The sequence below is a fragment of the Enhydra lutris genome, unplaced genomic scaffold (assembly GCF_002288905.1).
Source record: "Enhydra lutris kenyoni isolate GAN:26980312 unplaced genomic scaffold, ASM228890v2 scaffoldscaffold3, whole genome shotgun sequence".
Taxonomy (NCBI): Eukaryota; Metazoa; Chordata; class Mammalia; order Carnivora; family Mustelidae; genus Enhydra; species Enhydra lutris.
In genome coordinates, this window is record NW_019154087.1 from 50,140,646 (window position 1) to 50,165,281 (window position 24,636).

The 24,636-nt window shown below is 37.7% G+C and overlaps 1 protein-coding gene across 1 annotated transcript in view; it reads left to right on the forward strand.

Annotated features, from left to right (window-relative positions):
- Positions 1–24,636, forward strand: part of LOC111155743 (relaxin/insulin like family peptide receptor 1) — a 103,800-nt gene that overhangs the window by 43,839 nt on the left and 35,325 nt on the right. The window contains exons 3-4 of the mRNA XM_022516122.1: positions 18,671–18,769; positions 22,603–22,708. Of these exons, the coding sequence (XP_022371830.1) occupies positions 18,671–18,769; positions 22,603–22,708 (205 nt within the window). The remainder of the gene's footprint in view (positions 1–18,670; positions 18,770–22,602; positions 22,709–24,636) is intronic.

Here is a 24,636-nt window from a genome sequence, read left to right on the forward strand (position 1 = left end):
CAGATTACAGTTAGTGTAATAAGACAGATAAAAGCAAAGTGCCCTTAAATGAGGGACCATTTGCATTAATCTCAGTATTAACAGTCAGCAACTTTGCTAAAAGAAAAAAAGTATGCTTCCTCTGATGGACAGGATTTTTCTGTTATTAAACCTAGCAGTGCTCCACTGCATATGGGAAGGGTTCTAGCTGACTGGGGTGAATTTCCTAATGCAGTTCTCCCAAAACTTGCTCTAAGACTCACCTGGAACACCTATGGAAAATACTGACCCCTAGACCCCATATTGACCAGATAAATCAGAATGTCCAGTAGAAGAGCCTGGAAAACTGTGTTTTCAGTAAATGCCCCAGTTCCCAAGTTTTATTGTAGAAGAAGAGACTGGGTTTTCTCTGGGTGTGTTTGAGGATAGAACCTCATTCATTCATTCATTCATTCACTCAGCAAATATCTACTGAGCCCAGGCAGCATGTGCCACCAGATTTTTCTTGGTCTGTATCGTTAATTTTTATCCACACTATGTTCAATAACAAATATTCAACGGAGTAAATGGATCAAATTGGTTTTATTTAACGATTCATGAATCAAGCAGCATCCAAACTTGTAGGTAGAAAGAAGCTCTGTTGAGCTGTAGAAAAAGAAATGTTTCTAGGGGCGCCTGGGTGGCTCCGTCGTTAAGCATCTGCCTTTGGCTCAGGTCATGATCCCCGGGTCTTGGGATCGAGCCCCATAACCAGACCTGTTTCCAGCCCTGTGTCCAGCCCCATATCCACACCCACATCCAGCCCCACATCCAGCCCCACATCAGGCTGCCTGCTCAGTGGGGAGTCCATTTCTCCCTGCCCCCAACCCCAGGTCCCTCTCCCTCTCCCCCCTGCCACTCTCCCTCTTCCTCTGACCCTCTCCCTCTGCCGCTCTCCTCTGCTCCTGTTTTCTCTCTTTCTCAACTAAATAAATAAAATCTTAAATCTTAAAAAGGAAAAAAAAAGAAAAGAAAAGAAAATGTTTCTAAAGGCATAGAGGGAACAAAAAAAAGGAAATTATTAACAAAGAATTCATTGTTTTAGGCAAGGGTGCCCTCCTAAGAGAAACAGAAGGGGTTTATCAGCAGATTACCCCCTAGTGCTGACCCGGAAATTTCAGGTTGGCTGGTTCAAGGTCACATTCCTGGGGAGTTCAGACTGCATTTAGGTTAAGTATTAAGTCTTCCATTTGCTGATGGGGGGATTAGCACCAGTGATACCATTTGGGGCCTGGTGTCTCCTTTTTAACACTAGCACCATTACATCATTTTTTTAGTAGAAAAATCACTTTTTTGTAAACATATATATCTGTCATCAATGCTACTCATGCAGCAATACCAACACATAGGGACCCATAACCCCTACCACAGTGTTCTTTGGGGACAGTGTTCATTACACTACCCTGCAATACCTCAAGAGAAATCAGAGAATCAAACTTCAGTGGGATCATTACTCAAGTATGAAAAACCATTCTGCTCACTGCCCCAGACATCCTTAAAAATGAAGGAATTAAAATATAGAAACACATAGACCAAAAGCTGTTTTCTTAAAAATGTTAAATTTCCAACTTTGCAATTTTGGCTACAGTTCCTATGTTCTATGTTCCTGCCTTCTGGTGGGAGGAAGTAATGGGTGGGAAGAAGCAAATGCTTTAGGAAGGCGGAAAGGAAGGTAAAAGCTAATTACTAAAAAGCTTGTGTGTTTGAAGATGTTGCTGTTGAAAAAGAGATCTCCCCGGAAAAGATATGTACTATCTTGGGGAAGTATAAGCAGTTTTGTCCTGTTTCTTTCTGCATTCTAAAATTCCCAACATGTATCCTGATATCACCCCTCTTCTCCTCTTTTTTCTTTTTTTTTTTTCACTCTGTGTGTACATATATGTGTTTATGTTGTGTTGAGGTACAATAAGGTAGAAAGGGAGAGAAGAGGAATAGGATTAAGAAAAAGAAAAGAGGGGCTCCTGGGTTGCTCAGTCAGTTAAATGTCCAGCTCTTGGTTTCTGCTCAGATCATGATCTCAGGGTAATTGGATTGAGGCCTGCCTAGGGCTCCGCACTCAGAGGGCAGTCTGTTTGAGATTCTCTCTATCCCTATCCCTGCCCTTCCCTGCCCCCACTCCCACCTCTCTCTCTCTCTCTCTCCCTCTTCTCTCTCTAGAATAAATAAATAAATCTCTTTTTTTCAAGATTTTATTTATTTATTTGTCAGAGAGAGAGTGAGAGAGCAAAAGCAAGGGGAGCAGCAGGGGCAGAGGGAGAAACAGGTTCCCCACTAAACAGTGAGCCCAATGTGGGGCTTGATCCCATCCCAACAGGATCATGACCTGGGCTGAAGGCAGATGTTAACTAACTGAGCCACCCAGGCACCCCAAATAAATAAATCTAAAAAGAAAGAAAGGAATGAAGGAAGAAAGAAAAGAAGGAAACGGGAAAAGAGAAACATAAATAACTACACAGTGTGAATTTGTTTGACCAAAATGTTGCAACCAAGGCCATATACAGTGAACCTCTTAAAATAGAGAGCAGTGGTGAGGGACAAAGGATTAGCCCAGGGCCCCAAACCCGGGATTTTAAGCACTGCACTATCAGTTAATGGTAAAAAAAAAAAAAAAAACCCAGCACATTGAAATAGTTCATTTGTTAAAGTTCAGTTCAATACAGGGCTTGCTAAGAACCAGAGGGAACGAGGGGCATATGGGTGGCTCAGTGGGTTAAAGCCTCTGACTTAGGCTCAGGTCCTGATCTCAGGGTCCTGGGATTGAGCCCCGAATCAGGCTCCCTGCTTAGCAGGGAGCCTGCTTCCTCCTCTCTCTCTGCTTACTTGTGATCTCTGTCAAATAAATAAATAAAATCTTTAAAAAAAAAAAAAAAGAACCAGAGGGAACGAAAATCAACATCTACTGGCACTGGCCCAACCCCCTGATCTCCTAAATTTCCTCACAGCAGTGTAACACTAACCACAGAAACAGCCCTGTGTTCTGGAATGCTGTCACCTCACCTGATTTCCATGGCTGTTTTCTGAGGTCTGGGTCACATGTCAGGAACATGAACATGAACATGGGGTGTGTACATCCTCCTCCTACAAAGCCAATAAGGCGCTGGCAGGCTGCAAGGAGAAAGTCTTCAGACCTTTGCAAACCACTGTGTCTCTTGCTCTGTAGATACACAACAAAGTTGCTTATAAAAATAATTTCTGCCTCAACATATCCAGAACCAAATGATTTATCTTACTTGTTTTATCCATAACATTTATAAATGTGTAAAAAAAATCATGTGAAAATTAATTTGTTTTTAAATTAATTTTTAGTAATATTTTAATGATTTACAATGCTTTCACTGATTCCGTAAGTAACAATAGCAATGGATGTAGATTCCAGTTGATAACTATTTCTGGTTGTTATTTTAATGAATTTTTGTATAGTTCATACAATTCTGATGTAAGAGCCTCGATGAAGGAAATAAAATAGAAAACAGAAAAATAGGTAATAAACTGTAATAACTAGGTATTTAAAGCCGACATCACACAAAAGTTGGAATTCTATAGGTAGATTACCAACTGATAAATCATGTATTTGGCCTAGAAAAGAGAATATGAAAATAATTTTATTATTTTAACTCCTTAGTAATTTTTAATAATCTGTTACACTTCAACTTCTTAGAAGCAATTTTCCATCTGTAAATGGGATGACAATAATGATCAAAGAGGGTTATGTGGACAAAATAAAGCACCTAAGGTAATTGCTAAGTACAAGTTTTCTCAGTGCTAAGTGCTAATACTCAATTTCTCTGTTAAAATGGGGGAATCAAGAGATACCCGAGTGGCTCAGTCAATTAAGCGTCTCCCTTCAGCTCAGGTTATGATCCCAGGATCCTGGAATCAACTTCTGCAATGGGCTCCTTGCTCAGCTAGGAGCCTGCTTCTCCTTCTGCCTGCTGTTCCCCCTGTTTGCACTCTCTGTCTCTCTCTCTGACAAATAAATAAGTAAAATCCTTTTTAAATTAAAAATAAACAAATAAATAAAATGGGGGAATCAACTCTCTCACAGAATTTTCCTTTTTTATGCCCAAAGATATGAACCAAGTTTTTAAAAGTAAAAACTTGCCAAAAAGCCAACAAACAAGCCAGACCAGGAAAAGGGGATAAGACAATGTCACAAACCAAAACCTGACAGCCAAGGAAACAAATAGAAAATTCGGCACTTAATCTTAGCCAAAAGGCTGAGAAGCAATACAAATAGTTCTAAAGCCCAGAAGAGTAGTATGTTTTGTAAGGCTCCTGACCCTGTCCCCAGAACCCACATGAGAGATGCAGAAAAATGTTGAAAGGTGTCATCGTTTCTGTAGCAAAACCACAAAAGTCAACTACACCAAAGCTCATAGTTTCAGAAAAAATGCACTACTTTGGCGTCACTCATGAGGTTCCACTTAAGCTCCCCAAATGCTGTAAATGTCCAGTCACACTTAAACCATATTTTAATCCAATAATTCAAACAGTCTCTGTATCTATCAGGGTTTAACGCATAAAACAGTTCCCATTATAGATATGTTAAACAGAAATCGTATACTTAGAAAATTCCCAGTAAGTCTATAAGAGTGGGCATCAGCAAGTCTCCCATTTGCTCCCAAGCAAAATCTTTTGGTATGTCAATCTTCATTTTCCAAGTCCAACTTGTGCCTGGCTTCTATGGTGTGTTTATAATAGGCTGGGAGTCAAAGAAGAATGCTCAAAATGTGGGACCTGGAGAGACATCACAAGTTGTTTACCTCAAGTAAAATAGCTAACGTGTCTCCAGCTACAGTCAAACTCAGGGGACAGAGGATGGGAGCTGCTTATGCTGACGAGAGACGTTGCATGGGGTTGGGATTTAGAGTATTCAAATTCAACTCAACACATTTAAATGCCCCTTTACAGTTCACAGGGTCTCTCTCCTTACAAATCAGTGTCCTGATGTTCACTTAAAGGAGATAACAACACATGAATTGGGCTTCTACTGTAACATTGGTAACCCATTGCATCAGATTCTATCTGATTTGAGGTTACATCAACTCTGAGATCACAAGAGATAAGATTATCTTGGAGTGGTCATAGAAGATCCCTGATTCTTTGAACTTTTTCGAACTAATAGTGTTAAACTCTGGGCTTCTCATTTCCTTGCATTAATCTCTCCAGGACATCTCTATAGCTCTCTTATTACAAAACCCTTGAAATTCCCCAGTTTCATTCTAATGATTTATCATAACAACCACTGTGCCAGAGTGTAGCCTTCTAAGAAGCATGTCATGAAGAAGCCATAAGTGATCTTTTTTTTTTTTTTTTTTTTACAGAGAGAGATCACAAGTAGGCAGAGAGGCAGGCAGAGAGAGAGAGAGAGGGAAGCAGGCTCCCTGCGGAGCAGAGAGCCTGATGCGGGACTCGATCCCAGGACCCTGAGATCATGACCTGAGCCGAAGGCAGTGGCTTAACCCACTGAGCCACCCAGGCACCCCCATAAGTGATCATTTAAGTAACTTCTTTGTCACAGTGTGCCATAACATTTCAGAGTCCTATTTTCTGATAGTAACAGTATTGCCTTTATCTTCAAAACCAACCAGGTCAGATCATCAATTCAATGTTTCCATCCTTGAGAGTCTGTTATCTGCAATCCCCTCTGGGAGAAGGAAACAGAAACCACTCTAGATTGGGGTTTGCAGGGGGAGCCCTTAAGAAAAAGAGATCTCATACAAGGAAGAAGATGTTCATAGAGTTGTTATAAAGGCTATAGAAGCAGGAGTCAGGAATGGGGGAAAAAACCACGATCATTGCAAGTTCAAGATCAGGAAGCATCTGCTGCTGTTGCCACTAGTCACTAGTGTGTCACTAGTGCTAGTCATCTCTTTACCTGTGAAAAATGAACACTGAACCTGGCTTCAGTAACCGTGCCAACTCATGCTAGATAACCACAGGACTGGTATCTCAAACTTCCAGTCTCACTTGCATGCATCCAAATGGTAGAAACTTATCTGTAACAAGAACCCTAGCTGCTCGAGTTCTGGAAAACATAGATTTGAGTTACCAACTTCTAAAGAACATGAAAGCATTCTAAACCCACTATAGAAAGAGGAGGAGCAAACTGCACAAAATCCACCCTGGTCTCAATAACTTGTCTCTATTTGTCTATACAAGCTCAATCTTTCCAATTTCCTCCCTTCTTCCCGTTTCTCTGCCTGAAATGTCATCCTCATGACGTGAGAGGCTGGGGAGGCACCTTGAACTGGTTCCTTGGTATTTGATGGCTGGTATTTGCTGTTTGTAAGATGTTGTTCCTGGCCACCTAGTTACTGGTACCAAGCTGGGATCTCATGCTGAAGTCTGTGGTTGATAAACTTAAGGGCCATCACTTATGTCCCTCTGAATTGAGATACCATTCTATTACTTTGCTACCTTTATTTTGAAGTCAGACAAATCAGACCAAAAAATCAGACAAAATAAAGAGTTTTAAATAAATAATTATATACTTAACAAATTATTTTATATAATAATTATATATTATTAAAATATATATTATAATTATATATTAACTATAATATATAATATAATATAATTCTATATTACAACTATATATTAATAAATAAAATTAATAAATAAAGTCAGACAAAATAAAGAGTTTTTAGACAAAAGAGTTTTAAAACTAATGAAACATGCTAAAGGAAGGAGAATATTTTAAAAACAATATTTAAATAATCTCTCCAATTTTTCACTTTTCCTGGGATTTCTTTATAAAAGGAAGTCTAATTTTACAAGTATAAATAGCATTTATGGTACTGTGCATTTCCTTTTCCAAAGATGATCTTCATGGAGGCGTTAATGAGTGTGAAAAAATAAGAAAATTACCAGGAGAAGAGGGGAAATCATACGAATTATATTTCATCAGACATGAGCAAATTCCCAGAAATTTAACCTTTCAGTTTCAGGCAGTGTGATAGATTGTGGAGACCACTCACCAATCCAGATAATTTAGAAGGAGTAACAAGATTATATAGAAAAATATAATGAGTTGCATTTTAGAAATGTTGAATTTGAGATGCCCGTAGTAAACCAAGCACGTATTATCACAGTAGAAAAAGTGCAGGCTGGAGCTATAATTTGGAAGTCCTCTGATCAGAGCTGGAACCATGGATATGATCTAGACAATGTCATCAAATCCATGCAACTGTACAAAGTTCTAATATCTGCATTCAAGTCTCAGATTTGAATTACACATCTATGGTAGAAATAATTTATAAAATCAGTGCTAGATTTGGGACACCTGTGTGGCTCAAGTCAGTTAAGCATCTGCCTTCCGCTCAGGTCATAATTCCAGGATCTTGGGACCAAACCCAGAATTGGACTCTTTGCTCAGCAGGGAGCCTGCTTCTCCCTTTCCTCCCCACTCCTGCTCGTTCTATCTTTGTCGCTATCTCTGTCTCTCTCTCTCTCTCTCTCTCTCTCTCTCAAATGAATAAGTGAAATCTTAAGAAAAAAAAATCAAAACTAGATTTAACACTAGTTTATAAAAACAGGATAAACTTTATAGTTTTTATCATCCACTCATATGTTTATGCATCCTTAAAGAGTCCTGGCAACATTACCAAAAAATTTTAGAACCTCTGGAAAGGATCACATTTGACTCTCCCAGTAAGGTGAAGGCTTGTGCCATCTGCAAAGACCTCCAGAGAAGCTGTCCCTACACCCCCATTCATAGTCTATTTTATCATGTGATTGGTTTCATTTTCCCTTATGTATAAAAATAACTAAAAGGTCATAAGGAATTCTGTGAACAAAAATTATTTTCTTTCTTTCTCTCAAAAGAAAGACTTTTACTATTTTGAGGGTTTTTAAATGATACAGGAGTTTAATATCAAAATCGGAAAATCTAGATGAGAAAATATGTAAGCATTCAGAGGAGAATTTGTCTTTTTTTAATTTTTTTTACTTTTTTATTTTTTAATTTATTTATTCATTTATTTATTTTTATTGACATATAATATATTATTTGCTTCAGGGGTACAGATCTGTGAATTATCAGTCTTACAAAATTCACAACACTCACCATAGCACATACCCTCCCCAATGTCCATAACCCAGCCTCCCTATCCCTCCCACCCAACCCCAGCAACCCTCAGTTTGTTTCCTGAGATTAAGAATCTCTTAGGGTTTTTATCCCTCCCTGGTCCCATCATGTTTCATTTTTTTCCTCCCCTAACCCCCACGAACCCCCACCCTGCCTCTCAAATTCCTCAAATCAGAGAGACCATATGATAACTGTCTTTCTCTGATTGACTAATTTCACTTAGCATAATACCCTCTAGTTCCATCCAAGTCGTTGCAAATGGCAAGATTTCATTTTTTGAAATATATATATATATATATATCACTTCTTCTTTATCCAGTTATCTGTTGATGGACATCTAGGTTCTTTCCATAGTTTGGCTACTGTGGACATTGCTGTTATAAACATTCAAGTGCTTGTGCCCCTTTGGATCACTACATTTGTATCTTTAGGGTAAATACCTAGTAGTGTGATTGCTGGGTCATACAGTTGCTCTATTTTCAACTTTTTGAGGACCTTCCATGCTGTTTTCCTGAGTGGCTGCACCAGCTTGCATCCTCACCAATATTTTTCATGTCCTGACTTGTTAATTTTAACCATTTGACTGGTGTGAGGTGGTACCTCACTGTGATTTTGATTTGTATTTCCCTGATGCCAAGTGATGTGGAGCACTTTTTCATGTGTCTGTTGGTCATTGGGATGTCTTCTTTGCAGAAATGTCTGTTCATGTCTTCTGCCCATTTCTTGATTTGATTATTTGTTCCTTGGATGTTGAGTTTGATAAGTTCTTTATAGATTTTGGACACTAGCCTTTTATCTGATATGTCATTTGCAAATATCTTCTCCCATTCTGTTGGTTGTCTTTTGGTTTTGTTGACCATTTCCTTTGCTGGGCAAAAGCTTTTGACCTTGATGAAGTCCCAATAATTCATTTTTGCCCTTGCTTGCCTTGCCTTTGGCAATGTTTCTAGGAAGAAGTTGCTGTGGCTCAGGTCGAAGAGGTTGCTACCTGTGTCCTCCTCAAGGAATTTGATGGATTCCAGTCTCACATTGAGGTCTTTCATCCATTTTGAATCTATTTTTATGTGTGATATAAGGAAATGGTCCAGTTTCATTCTTCTGGATGTGGCTGTCAAATTTTCCCAACACCATTTGTTAAAGAGACTGTCTTTTTTCCCATTGGACATTCTTTCCTGCTTTGTCAAAGATTAGTGGACCATAGAGTTGAGGGTCTATTTTTGTACTCTCTATTCTGCTCCACTGATCTATTTGTCTGTTTTTGTGCCAGAACCATACTGTCTTGATGACAACAGCTTTGTAATAGAGTTTGAAGTCTGGAATTGTGATGCCGTCAACTTTGGTTTTCTTTTTCAACATTCCTCTGGCTATTCAGGGTCTTTCTGGTTCCATATAAATTTTAGGATTATTTGTTCCTTTTCTTTGAAAAAAAATTGATGGTATTTTGATAAGGATTGCACTAAATGTGTAGATTGTTCTAGGTAGCATAGACGTTTTCACAGTATTTGTTCTTCCAATCCATGAGCATGGAACATTTTTTCCATTTCTTTGTGTCTTCTTCAATTTCTTTCATGAGTATTTTATAGTTTTCTGAGTACAGATTCTTTGCATCTTTGGTTAGGTTTATTCCTAAGTATCTTATGTATTTGGGTACAATTGTAAATGGGATCAACTCCTTAATTTCTCTTTCTTCTGTCTTGCTGTGTTGTATAGAAATGCAATTGATTTCTGTGCATTGATTTTATATCCTGACACTTTACTGAATTCCTGTATGAGTTCTAGCAGTTTTGGAGTACAGTCTTTTGGGTTTTCCACATAAAGTATCATATCATCTGCAAAGAGTGAGAGTTTGACTTCTTCTTTGCTGAGTCAGATGCCTTTTATTTCTTTTTGTTGTCTGATTGCTAAGGCTAGGACTTCTAGTACTACGTTGAATACCAGTGATGATCGTGGACATCCGTGCCATGTTCCTGACCTTAGGGAAAAAGCTCTCAGTTTTTCCCCATTGATAATGATATTCACTGTGGGTTTTTCATAGATGGCTTTGATGATATTGAGGTTTGTACCCTCTATTCCTACACTTTGAAGAGTTTTGATCAAGAAAGGATGCTGTACTTTGTCAAATGCTTTTTCAGCTTCTATTGAGAGGATCATATGGTTCTTGTTCTTTCTTTTATTAATGTATTGTATCACATTGATTGATTTGTGGATGTTGAACCAACCTTGCAGCCCAGGAATAAATCCCACTTGTTCATGGTAAATAATCCTTTTATTGTACTGTTGGATCTAATTGGCTAGTATTTTGATGAGAATTTTTGCATCCGTGTTCATCAAGGATATTGGTCTGTAATTCTCCTTTTTGATGGGATCTTTGGTTTAGGGATCAAGTTCATGCTGGCTCATACAATGAGTTAGGAAGTTTTCCTTCCATTTCTATTTTTTGGAACAGTTTCAGGAGAACAGGTATTGGTTTTTCTTTAAATGTTTGGTAGACTTCCCCTGGGATGCCCTGGGCTCTTTTTTGTTGGGAGATTTTTGATGACTGTTTCAATCTCCTTACTGGTTATGAGTCTATTCAGATTTTCTATGTCTTCCTGGTTCAGTTGTGGTAGTTTATATGTCTCTAGGGATGCATCCATTTTTCCCAGATCATCAAATTTTCTGGTATATAGTTGCTCATAATATGTACTTATAATTGTTTGTATTTCTCTGGTGTTGGTTATGATCTCTTCTCTTTCATTCATGATTTTATTAATTTGGGTCCTTTCTCTTTTCTTTTTGATAAGTCTGGCCAAGAGTTTATCAATCTTATTAATTCTTTCAAAGAACCAGCTCCTAGTTTCATTGATTTGTTCTACTCTCCTTTTGGTTTTGATTTCATTGATTTCTGCTCTGATCTTTAGGATTTCTCTTCTCCTGCTGGGTTTAGGCTTTCTTTGCTGTTCTTTCTCCAACTCCTTTAGGTGTAGGGTTATACTGTGTACTTAAGACCTTTCTTATTTCTTGAGAAATGTTTGTATTGCTGTATACTTTCCTCTCAGGACCACCTTTGCTGTGTCCCAAACATTTTGAACAGTTGTGTTTTCTCATCATCTGTTTCCATGATTTTTTTCAACTCTTCTTTAATTTCCTGGTTAACCCATTCATTCTTTAGTAGGATGCTCTTTAGCCTCCATGTATTTGAGTTCTTTCCAAATTTCCTCTTGTGATTGGGTTCTAGCTTCAGAGCATTGTGGTCTGAGAATATGCAGGGAATGATCCTAATCTTTTGGTACTGGTTGAGACCTGATTTGTGACCCAGGATGTGATCTATTCTGGAGAATGTTCCATGTGGACTAGAGAAGAATGTGTATTCTGTTGCTTTGGGATGGAATGTTCTGAATACATCTGTGATGTCCACCTGGTCCAGTGTGTCATTTAAAGCCTTTATTTCCTTGTTGATCTTTTACTTAGATGATCTGTTCATTTCAGTAAGAGGGTGTTAAAGTCCCCTACCATTATTATTTTATTGTCAATGCATTTCTTTGATTTTGTTATTAATTGATTTATATAATTGGCTGCTCCCGTGTTAGGGGATAGATATTAAAAATTATTAGAACTTCTTGTTGGACAGACCCTTTAGGTATGATATAGTATCTTTCCTCACCTCTTATTATAGTCTTTGGCCTAAAATCTACTTTACCTGTTATAAGGATTGCCACATCAGCTTTCTTTTGATGTTCATGAGTGTGGTAAATTGTTTTCCATCCCCTCACTTTAAATCTGGAGGTATCTTTGGGTCTAAAATGAGTTTCTTGCAGACAGCAATCGATGGGTCTTATTTTTTCTATCCATTCTGATACCCTGTTTTTGGGTTTTTTTGTTTGTTTGTTTGTTTGTTTGTTTGATTGGGGCATTTAGACCATTTACATTCAGGGTAACTATTGAGAGAGATGAATTTAGTGCTATTCTATTGCCTGTAAGGTGACTGTTACTGTATATAACCTCTGTTTCTTTCTGGTCTGTTACTTTTAGGCTCTCTCTTTGCTTAAAGGACCCCTTTCAATATTTCCTGTAGGACTATAAAAAAATTAAGAATTCTTTTAATTTTTGTTTGTCCTGGAAGCTTTTTATCTCTCCTTTCATTTTCAATGATGTCCTACCTGAATATAGTATTCCTGACTGCATATTTTTCTCATTTAGTGCTCTGAATATATCATGCCAGTCCTTTCTGGCCTGCCAGGTCTCTGTGGATAGGTCTGCTCCCAATATAATAGTTCTACAGTTTTATGTTACAGATCTCTTGTCCCAAACTATTTTCAGGATTTTCTCTTTGTCACTGAGACTTTTAAGTTTTACTATTAGATGACGGGGTCTTGACCCATTTTTCTTGATTTAAGGGGGATTCTCTGTGTCTCCTGGATTTTGATGCCTATTCCCTTTACCAAATTACAGAAATTCTCTACTATAATTTGCTCCAATATACCTTCTGCCCCTCTTTCTCTTTCTTCTTCTTCAGGGATCCCAATTATTCTAATATTGTTTCATCTTATGGTATCATTTATCTCTCTAGTTCTCCCCTAATAGTCTAGTAGTTGTTTATCTCTCTTCTTCTCAGGTACTTTATGCCCCATCCTTTGGTCTATATCACTAATTCTCTCTTCTGCCTCATTTATCCTAGCAGTAAGAGCCTCCGTTTTTTTTTTTTTTAAGATTTTATTTATTTGACAGAGAGATCACAAGTAGGAAGAGAGGCAGGCAGAGAGAGGGGTGAAGCAGGCTTCCCACTGAGCAGAGAGCCTGATGTGGGGCTCGATCCCAGGACCCTGAGACCACGACCTGAACCGAAGGCAGAGGCTTAACCCACTGAGCCACCCAGGCACCCTAAGAGCCTCCATTTTTTATTGCACCTCATTAAAAGCTTTTTTGATTTCAACTTGGTTAGATTTTAGTTCTTTTATTTCTCTGGAAAGGGACTTTATTTCTCCAGAAAGGAATTCTCTCTAGTATCTTCCATGCTCTTTTTGAGCCTACCTAGCACCTTGATAATTGTCATTCTGAACTCTAGTTCTGACATCTTGTTAATGTCTATATTGAATAGGTCCCTAGCCATCAGTACTTCCTCTTGTTCTTTTTTTTTTTTTGAGGTGAGTTTTTCCACCTTGTCACTTTATCCAGATAAGAGTAGATGAGAGAACAAAATACTAAAAAGGTAACAATGACCCCAGAAAAATATACAATATCCAAATCAGAAGAGACCCAAAACTGAGGGGAGAAGAAAGGAGAAAAAAAAAAAATAGTGAATAGAACAGTGTCATACATAGACTGGTGAATAGAACAGGGCCACACACTTGATTTTGGGTGTATTTTGGTCTCTTAGAAGAAACTGCCTCCCCAAACTTTAAAGAAAGAAAAACTTATATATATATATTCAAAAATAAGGATAAACATGATGAAGGGATGGAATAGGAGTGTAAAGATGAAATTTTTTTTTAAATTCTATAAAAGGAATCGATAAGAAGTTGGTTGAAAAAAAGAAGAAAAAAAGAGGGAAGAATGTGATAGGCTGGAGACTAAAACAAAGCCGTGTGCTTGATTTAGAGTATATTTTGATCTATTAGAAGAAACTGTATTCCAACATTTTACAGGAAAAAAAACCTATATGTATACAAAAAATAAGGTTAAATACAATGAAGGGACAGACTATGACTATAACAATGAAAATTTTAAAAGATTGTATTTATTTATTTATTTTATATCTTTTCAGCGTAACAGTATTCATTGGTTTTTGCACCATACCCAGGGCTCCATGCAATACGTGCCCTCCTTAATACCCACCACTTGGCTCCCCCAACCTCCCACCCCCTGCCCCTTCAAAACCCTCAGGTTGTTTTTCAGAGTCCATAGTCTCTCATGGTTCACCACCCCTTCCAATTTCCCTCAATTCCCTTCTCCTCTCCATCTCCCCATGTCCTCCATGTTATTTGTTATGCTCCACAAATAAGTGAAACCATATGATAACTGACTCTCTCTGCTTGACTTGTTTCACTAAGCATGATCTCTTCCAGTCCCGTCCATGTTGCTACAAAAGTTGGGTATTCATCCTTTCTGATGGAGGCATAATACTCCATAGTGTATATGGACCACATCTTCCTTATCCATTCATCCGTTGAAGGGCATCTTGGTTCTTTCCACAGTTTGGCGACTGTGGCCATTGCTGCTATAAACATTGGGGTACAGATGGCCCTTCTTTTCACTACATCTGTATCTTTGGGGTAAATACTCAGTAGTGCAATTGCAGGTTCATAGAGAAGCTCTATTTTTAATTTCTTGAGGAATCTCCACACTGTTCTCCAAAATGGCTGCACCAACTTGCATTCCCACCAACAGTGTAAGAGGGTTCCCCTTTCTCCACATCCTCTCCAACACACGTTGTTTCCTGTCTTGCTAATTTTGGCCATTCTAACTGGTGTAAGGTGGTATCTCAATGTGGTTTTAATTTGAATCTCCCTGATGGCTAGTGATGATGAACATTTTTTCATGTGTCTGATAGCCATTTGTATGTCTTCATTGGAGAAGTGTCTGTTCATATCTTCTGCCCATTTTTTGATATGATTGTCTGTTTTGTGTGTGTTGAGTTTGAGGAGTTCTTTATAGATCCTGGATATCAACCTTTTGTCTGTACTGTCATTTGCAAATATCTTCTCCCATTCTGTGGGTTGCCTCTTTGTTTTGTTGACTGTTTCCTTTGCTGTGCAGAAGATTTTGATCTTGATAAAGTCCCAAAAGTTCATTTTTGCTTTTGTTTCCTTTGCCTTTGGAGACATATCTTGAAAGAAGTTGCTGTGGCTGATATCAAAGAGGTTACTGCCTATGTTCTCCTCTAGGATTCTGATGGATTCCTGTCTCACGTTGAGGTCTTTTATCCATTTTGAGTTTATCTTTGTGTATGGTGTAAGAGAATGGTCGAGTTTCATTCTTCTACATATAGCTGTCCAGTTTTCCCAGCACCATTTATTGAAGAGACTGTCTTTTTTCCGCTGTATATTTTTTCCTGCTTTGTCGAAGATTATTTGACCATAGAGTTGAGGGCCCATATCTGGGCTCTCTACTCTGTTCCACTGGTCTATGTGTCTGTTTTTATGCCAGTACCATGCTGTCTTGGTGATCACAGCTTTTGTAGTAAAGCTTGAAATCAGGTAACATGATGCCGCCAGTTTTATTTTTGTTTTTCAACATTTCCTTAGCAATTTGGGGTCTCTTCTGATTCCATACAAATTTTAGGATTATTTGATCCAGCTCTTTGAAAAATACCAGTGGAATTTTGATCGGAATGGCATTAAAAGTATAGATTGCTCTAGGCAGTATAGACATTTTAACAATGTTTATTCTTCTAATCCAAGATCATGGAATGGTCTACCATCTTTTTGTGTCTTCTTCAATTTCTTTCATGAGTGTTCTGTATTTCCTTGAGTACAGATCCTTTACCTCTTTGGTCTCTACACCTTAAAGAACTGGAGAATCAACAACAAATCAAATCAACTCCACACATAAGAAGGGAAATAATCAAGATTAGAGCAGAGATCAATGAGGTAGAAACTAGAAATACAGTAGAATGTATCAATGAAACTAGAAGCTGGTTTTTTGAAAGAATCAATAAGATCGATAAACCATTGGCCACACTAATCCAAAAGAAAAGAGAGAAAGCTCAAATTAATAAAATTATGCATGAAAAGGGAGAGATCACAACTAACACCAAGGAAGTAGAAACAATCATCAGAAGTTATTATCAACAGTTATATGCCAATAAGTTAAGCAACCTAGATGAAATGGATGCATTCCTGGAAAACTATAAACTCCCAAAAATGAACCAGGAAGAAATTGACAACCTGAATAGACCAATATCTAGTAACAAGATTGAAGCAGTGATCAAAAACCTCTCAAAAAGCATGAGCCCAGGACCTGACAAATTCCCTGGGGAATTCTACCAAACTTTCAAAGAAGAAATAACACCTATTCTCCTGAAGCTGTTTCAAAAAATTGAAGCAGAAGGAAAACTTCCAGACTCTTTCTATGAAGCCAGCATTACTCTGATCCCCAAACCAGGCAAAGACCCTACCAAAAAGGAGAATTTCAGACCAATATCACTGATGAATATGGATGCTAAGATTCTCAACAAGACCCTAGCAAACAGGATCCAACAGTACATTAAAAAGATTATCCACCATGACCAGGTGGGATTCATCCCTGGGTTACAAGGATGGCTCAACTTTCACAAATCAATCAATGTGATAGAACAAATCAATAAGAGAAGAGAAAAGAAACACATCGTCCTCTCAATTGATGCAGAAAAAGCATTTGACAAAATCCAGCATCCGTTCCTGATTAAAACGCTTCAAAGTATAGGGATAAAGGGAATATTCCTGAACTTCATAAAATCGATCTATGAAAGACCCACAGCAAATATCATTCTCAATGGGAAAAAGCTTGCAGCCTTCAGGAACACGACAAGGATGCCCACTCTTATCACTCTCGTTCAACATAGTATTAGAAGTCCTAGCAACAGCTATCAGACAACAAAGAGAAATAAAAGGTATCCAAATTGGCAATGAAGAAGTCAAACTCCCTCTCTTCGCAGATGATATGATTCTTTATATGGAAAACCCAAAAGACTCCACCTCCAAACTACTAGAACTCATACAGCAATTCAGTAACGTGGCAGGATACAAAGTCAATGTACAGAAATCAGTGGCTTTCTTATACACTAACAATGAAAATACAGAAAGGGAAATTAGAGAATCGATTCCATTTACTATAGCACCAAGAACCATAAGATACCTGAGAATAAACCTAACCAAAGAGGTAAAAGATTTTTTTAAAAGGAATTGATAAGATAAAATAGTTAAAACATTAAAATAGGAACGTGGGGAAAAAATTTTAAATAGAAGAAGAAAAAAATAAAAAATTTAAAAAATTCAACTTTGAAAGACTAAGGAATCATGGGGAAAAGGCCATGAATTCTATGTGCTGTATTCCCGTAACTCTGAAGTTTTGCAGTTCTCATTGATTGGTGAACTTGGTCTTGGCTGGATGTTCTTATTGATCTTCTCGGGGAGGGGCCTGTTGCAGTGATTCTCAAATTTCTTTGCCCAAGGAGGAATTGCACTGCCCTTGCCAGGGGCCAGGCTAAGTAATATGCTCAGATTTTGCTCTTGGTAGCTTTTATTCCCTGAATGCTTTCCATACAGCTTTGGAGGAGGACAATGAAAATGGTAGCCTCTCAATCTCTGACCCAGAGGAGCCCATAGCTTGGGGTCCCACTCCTCAGTGCATCCTCAGAGAAAAGCAGTCAATCCCTTCTGTCTCCCAGGTCTCCAGCAGCACTCGGTGCTCACCCAGCCTGTGACCGAGCGTTTCTATCTCTGGCATACAGCCCCATTTGGAGTTTTCAAACCCAGCAGATTCCTGCAGCGTGCTCCCACACCACTCCTCCCACAGGAGGAAGGAAGTGGTCTCCCTGGATCTGCCACTTGTATGGTCTCTGCTTAAATAGCAGTGGCCTGACTTTGCCTCAGATCAGGATTTAAGGTAACCTCGAGCTGAGAGCCCACTCCTCAGCTCTGTCTCTGCAGCTGGATTCCCTGCTTTGATACCTGGGAGCTCTGCCACACTCAGACACCCCTGGTGTTTTTGTGACCCCACGCGTCATGAAACCACACTGTCCCCACAAGGGCTGCACCCCCGGCTTAGCCTCTGGAGTGACATCCCTCCGTGGAGTAGACTTCTAAAAGTTCTGATTTTGTGCTCCGCTGCTGCTCCACCGCTTCCCAGGAGCCAGCCCCTCCCCCTGCAGTTTATCTTCCTGTATATCTCCTCTCCCCATGTCCTACCTTTCAGAAAGTGGTTGCTTTTCTGTTCCTAGAATTGCCGCTCTTCTTCTCTTCGATCTCCTATTGAGTTTGTAGGTGTTCAGAATGGTTTGATAACTATCTATCTGAACTCCTGGGACTTGATGATATTTAGGTCTCATACTCCTCCACCAACTTGCTCCTTTCCCCCCTCCTCCCCCAGAGGAGAATTCCTCTTAAAACCATCCCTGACACCATAGTGCCCTTTAAAAAGGGGGGGGGGATGCAATCATGCTGAGCATGTTATTTTTTTTCTTCTTTTCTTTAACAGTCATGACTGTCTCTCCATGTCAACACACCTCCAACATCAATTTAAATGACAAAAGAAGATTGAAGGAATCATAACTAATATTCTAGGAACAGTGTGCTGTATTTCAATACTTAAGAAAGTACTGTTTCTTTAAATGTGGTTCAAATACTACTTGCAGAAGACTCACCTACAGAAGAGGCACCTACAGTGCCCATAGTGGAGACTTGGGGACCCATCTCAGACCTATAAAATCAGGACCTCTAGGTGGGGGAGCCAGAAATTTATATTTGTCAACAAGCTCCCAGATGATGTTTATCTTACTAAGTCTGAGAATCTCTTGTTTCTTTTAAAGAGAAGAACTATTTTTCCCAACACACCAGATTTTTTTCTGTTTTCTTAAACTTTCCTGCTCTCTGATTTTTATTTTAGGAGACAACAATGGATGGTCTTTGCAATTTGACAAGTATTTCGCCAGTTACTACAGAATCACTTCCCCATATCCCTTTGAGACACAAACATCGGAATGCTGTAAGTAATCAAAAGGATTGAGTCTCCTTTTCCATGAGTTCATAAAAAGATACCATGTTTTTAAAAGTTGGATCCAACATATTTATTTGAAAAGGTTAGCTATAGTCTTCTAACAGCAAACTCTATTAGAGATGCAGCCTTAATTTGGGGATTTTATTTAAAAGTGACTCAAGGATCTTAGGTATAAAAGCAACATATCACACTAGATATTGTGAACAAAATTAATGTCCATCAGCCAGGATTACTACTTTATGTCCCTTTTTCACAATCATAGGCTCTGATACAAAGGAAATTGTAGAAAAGGAAGAGCAGAGGAGCTGTTTGCATTTTAACGTCTGCAAGTAAAAAAGCTTCTGGAGTCTAAACTACTTCAGAACTACAAAAAATCCTCATTAATTATAACCTGCTATGCTTAGTCACACACTGAAAACCTCCAAAAACACTGAAGGGGTGGTAGGAGGGTACAACCTCAGGACTGACTGTGATACTTTAGAACAGGAAGACCTTGTAAACAACTCCTTTTAATAAATTTTGTTTATTCTAATAAATTATGGAAATGTAATTTTGTGCCTTGGAGCTATAATTTTGGTCCTACTTTTACAAAACTTTGGTTAAATAGTGAAGGAGAGGGGGGCCTTTACTAAATTTTTCCTTTATGTTCTATCACAAACTGTAAAATCAAGCTTTTTAAAAAAAGGTTTAATTTTTGTGTCTTCAATATTCAAATGAGATTAATAAAAAATACTAACAGTCCCCAATTTAAAGAAGTGTACATCCATCCTGTAAACACACAGGCTACTCAGCAATCTGTCTCAGCCTCACATTTTCTCACAGAGACCAAATTATTTGATCCCTAAAACCTTCTGGGAAAGAAAAAATGTAACAGGTGTAATTTACCTGCTAATACAATGCAAAAAAATTAAAGAATTATGCCATGTTATCTCAAAACACAGGGTTTTTTTCTTGTTTTATTGTATTGCCTTTTCTTTTCTTATCTCAAATTTTAAAATTAAGAAATTTTCATTTCTTAAATTTTAATTGAATCTTTCTATATCTCCTTATTCCTAAATGGATTTTATGCAGTTTACAATAAAAATCTGGCTGCTAACAGACTTAAGTCGTTAATATAACATATAAGATAAAAATTCAACAGTGAATGGAAAAGAGAATGGGAAGAAAAATTATGTAAGGAAATCCTCACTGAGAAAAGTTCAGTATCTGTGTCCAAAGCTTAGTTCTGAATTTTGTAGTCATCAGGCTAAAGAAGGAAGATAATGGGTTACATAACTTTTATAGTCTGGCTTGTAAAGCAAAGACAAACAAATGAGGGAAAAAACAGATCAAGTCAGCAAGAGAGATAACTTTTTGCCTAATTCTGAACTCTGGGAGAAGTGTGTCCTTAAGTATAACTACATAGGAAGAATGGAGCTACACAGTAAATGATACACCAAAAAAAAATTTTATCAGTTTTTAGTAAAAAATAAATATATAATTTTCAATTAGAGTTCTTATAAAGATAGTTCAGGATGTGGTGGTAATAAAAAACTAAATGTCTTTTGCAAGCATAAAAGCAGTATGAAACAGAATGGAAAGAGTAGTGTAAATTTGGGGATGAAACTTTAAGTTCCTTTTGTACTACCTTATGTAAATGATTATTATAAGGATTTATTGGAAATTAAACTGAGAATGGCTTATAATAATTTTTGGCTGGGTGAAAGAGTGTGAGGAATTGGCTTTTATAAAGTCACCTCTCAAGAACAATATCTTGGAAAATATATCTATCATTAACCAGTGTATTATTAAAGTTTAAACTTGAGGGATATGGAAAGTACAAAGATTTAGAATTATTTGTTTACTCAACCATAATTTCACCACTCAGAGGCTACCGGCATTAACTTGGTGGTGCATTATTCATCTTTTTTATTTTAACATTGTTGAAATTTCCTGTACAAACCATTTTAATCATATTTTCACTTAGCATTTTAGCCCAATCAGGTATCCATGCTGTTACAAGCTGTTTTTGAAAATACTATAGAATATATTTTTAAGTGAAATAATGTGCTTAATCATTCTTTTGATGTTGGATATTTAGGTGTTATTTTTTCATTTTTCCTTATTACAGGTAACCCTGTTAATCAACATACATGAATTATCTTAACTCTATCAATATAAACAGAAAAAACACATTGGAAGTAATGTTAATTTCACTCCCTCCATTTTTACCCTTCCTAGTCTTACTCTCAAACCCTTCATCCTCTCTCCCAATCCACACCCTTCCTTCCCCACAACACTCATGTTAGACGTGGCTTATAACTTGGAGACAGAATCAGTTTTCAGCTTCAGAGATCCATAGCCAAAATGGTTACTTACAACCATAAAACTGTTTAAAAGTTCTTGGCGGAGACTCTGTTTACAAAAAACACAAATCCTAAGTTATGATTTTGATCTCTTATAACCCTGAAAAATAGGAGAGTTATCTGGGAGGAGAGGAAGAACACCTGTCACCCCATAGCTGAGCAAAGGGATATTTACTAGGTCAAAGTCTTCCATTTACTACCCAACTGTGCTCATTAACATTCATCCACCAGCTTTGTCATAGAAATCTCTTCTTTGCCATTAGACAATTTTCTGCTCTGTGGAAGCTTGACTGTAAAATCATATACTGGAAGCCTACCAGCAGAAAATTCTCATAGAAAGTTTTGTTTGTTCTGTGATGTTTTAAAATATTTTGAGTTGGCAATTCTCATTTTTCAAATAGGTAATTATCAACAGAACATTGTATTTCTGGCTTCTTTGAGAAAGTTGGTTGACTTGGCTACACATGTTCCTATCCTAATATGGCAACAGGAGAAGCAGGTCCACTGGGACATCTGGATAAGGCCAACACCTATTTTGCCAGTGCCCTGTAGACTTGAGTCTGTAACCTCTGCTATTCAGGTCAGGGTTTCAAAGTAAATGTAGAGGGAAAGCACTTCTCGTAACTCTTGTTCATCAACTATTCCCCACAGAGGCAGGAATCACACTCTATTATACTGAATAACAATCTTATTCTACTATTGAGCTATATGAACACATCATTGCAAGTCTCTAGTAGACTTTAGAACTATGGGATCACATCTTTAAGACTATGACTGCAGCCCCACAAGATGGCCAAGGGCAAATATCCAATTCTCCCTCTCCCCAACATTAGCAGTGAGAATAGAATGGTTGGCTATGCATAAAAAAAGTTCACTCCCATAAATGACTTTTTAGACATCCTTACATCCCTACATAAGCCAAAAGAAGATCATTTAAAAAAAAAAAAAAATCCTTTAAAGAACTCCTGAATTTTCCAGGAAAAAAAACAAAAAAAGAATTCTACCAACACTATGGTTCATGTTTAGTTCTCTTTCTCATCAGCTAAAAATAACTTAGTCTTCCATTAAGAGTTTGATTATGCTATTAATACTTTAGTCTTAAATAGCAGCTTTAATATGGACATTAAAGCCCATCACACACTATCATGTCACCTCTGAACATAACCACTCACCTTGGGTGAGTAAAAGCAGATGACGTCACTCATTTTGCAACAAATGGAAAAGAGCAGTCTGCTATTTACAGAAATGCATGGGCTGGTAAATGTGTCTGTTTTATCTTAATTTTGTAGCATCATTTTAACATTAAATTAAAAGCAAACTTTGTAACCTTAATTTAAAGCATTGCCCATATTGCTTGGGTAAAACATACTTTTGTACTAAATAATTTTCTCATAGCTTTTCATTTCTTTCTTTTCATTACCTTCCTCTTCCTGGTCCCTCACTATCCCCATTCCTTACAACTTCCTTCTTATTCAGTGGTCGGTTCTGTGCCCATGCAATGTCTTTGCCGAGGTTTAGAGGTTGACTGTGATGAGACCAATTTACGAGCTGTTCCATCAGTTTCTTCAAATGTGACTGTAATGTAAGTAGAAAAGAATGGCTTCATCCTGACAGCCAGAATAGCACCTGTAAAACTGTATCATAATTAAGGCCTTGTCATTATTAATGCATTTTTATTCAAAGATGATGTCAGTGTTCTCGGTCAATTATAATGATTGCTGCTATTTATTTTACATTTATTAAATGCTAGGTTCCACTTTAAATGATTCTACATATTAATTTACTTAGTCCCTCATAATAATCCTATGGCGTATTTAGATATATTAACTTATGTAAACCCTCATAATAATCCCATTTAATATTTAGTATTATCATATTTTATCTAAACAGAAGATGTCATCATTTGTGTGCTACTAAAGAAAGACTGCCAGTTAAACTATTATATAGAGCTTTCTTATTACAAGAACTGACATTTATTGAAAGAGCTCTTTTAGACTTTGTTGGAAACACTCTTATCTCTAAATAAAAAAAGAAGACAAGTGAAATAAATGGGATAAAATATTCCCAGGACTTACTTCACATTTAAAATCTAACTCTTCTGAATCACATTTGGCTCAGAGATGTTGATGTCTCCTCCCGCAAATAACTCAAACTTCTGTATGTAAAAGAAACTTATCCTCATAATAAGTGGTTTGTTGATCCAGTACTAATTTGAATTCAGCAAACTTTAGCAACACAGTCACACACATTTGACTAAAACTTTTCAAAAGAAATCAGTGGAGGGAAGATATTTTAATCTGATGTTTCTGCTGAGTTTTTTGTTTCATCCAGATGTTTTAGTGCCATATGGCTCTGACTTTTGAGTACATGAAGACAGAATAGGAGTAATTCTTAAGTTTACAAATATGGGCAAGTCCTGCCTTTGCCAACCCAAACCACATAACATGGCAACTCATATGCTTGATGTATAAGGAGCAGAGAGAGCTAGAGCTCAATTTCTGTCAGCCAGGATGCCATTAAATTAACAAAATCTGGGAGGGTTTACTCAATCAATGGTGACCTGCAGAATTTATCCAAACTGGTAATGAGCTAAAAACATCAAACAGGTTAGACCACAAAGACTTGTTTTCCCCAAGGGAGCTGACAGTCCCACCTGAACTAAGGCTGGCATTCTAGCCTATCCTCAAGTCACCATAGCTCTTTTACATACTAATTAGCCTTAATAGAAAACAATAATAATATTTTACTAGAATAAAATAATAATCTGAGGTTCTGTGGAGAGTTTCCATGATTTAAATCATGACTGGACCTGCTTGGTGTAAAAATTGAGATGATTTCATTCTATTTTCTTTTTTTTTTTTTTTAAGATTTTATTTATTTATTTGACAGAGATCACAAGTAGGCAGAGAGGTAGGCAGAGAAAGAGAGGGGGAAGCAGGCTCCCTGATGAGCAGAGAGCCCGATGCGGGGCTCGACCCCAGGACTCTGGGATCACGACCTAAGCCGAAGGCAGAGGCTTAGCCCTCTGAGCCACCCAGGTGCCCCAGATTTCATTCTATTTTCAAAGAGAAACATTTATCACCCCCACTGTTCGTATCATATTACCAGAAAGTCAGTCAAAGAATACCCTTAGGCTGCCAGTCTCATTTTTCCCTTTCATACAAGTAAGAACTGAATCTGTTCTTCCACAAATTAACTAACCTTTGCATAAGAAAGGAAGAGAGGGAGAGAACTGGAGGAATGAAAGAAGATAGGAAATGACTAACCAGAGAGCACATGTCTTTAAAGAATACCCAAAGGCATTCTGATTCGAATTAAAATGTACTGGCTTCGGAACATTCATACATACATTCATAAAGAGGTGTGTGCAGTCCGGGCCACCAGCTTTCAGTCCTTGGTATAGAGAAAAAAACTGGGATGGGATAGCTCCTCATGACGATGGGCTACAGGAAAGCAAGGGAGAAGGAAATGTCCAAGATGATTTCAGGCTTTCCAAGTAATAGAGTGCTA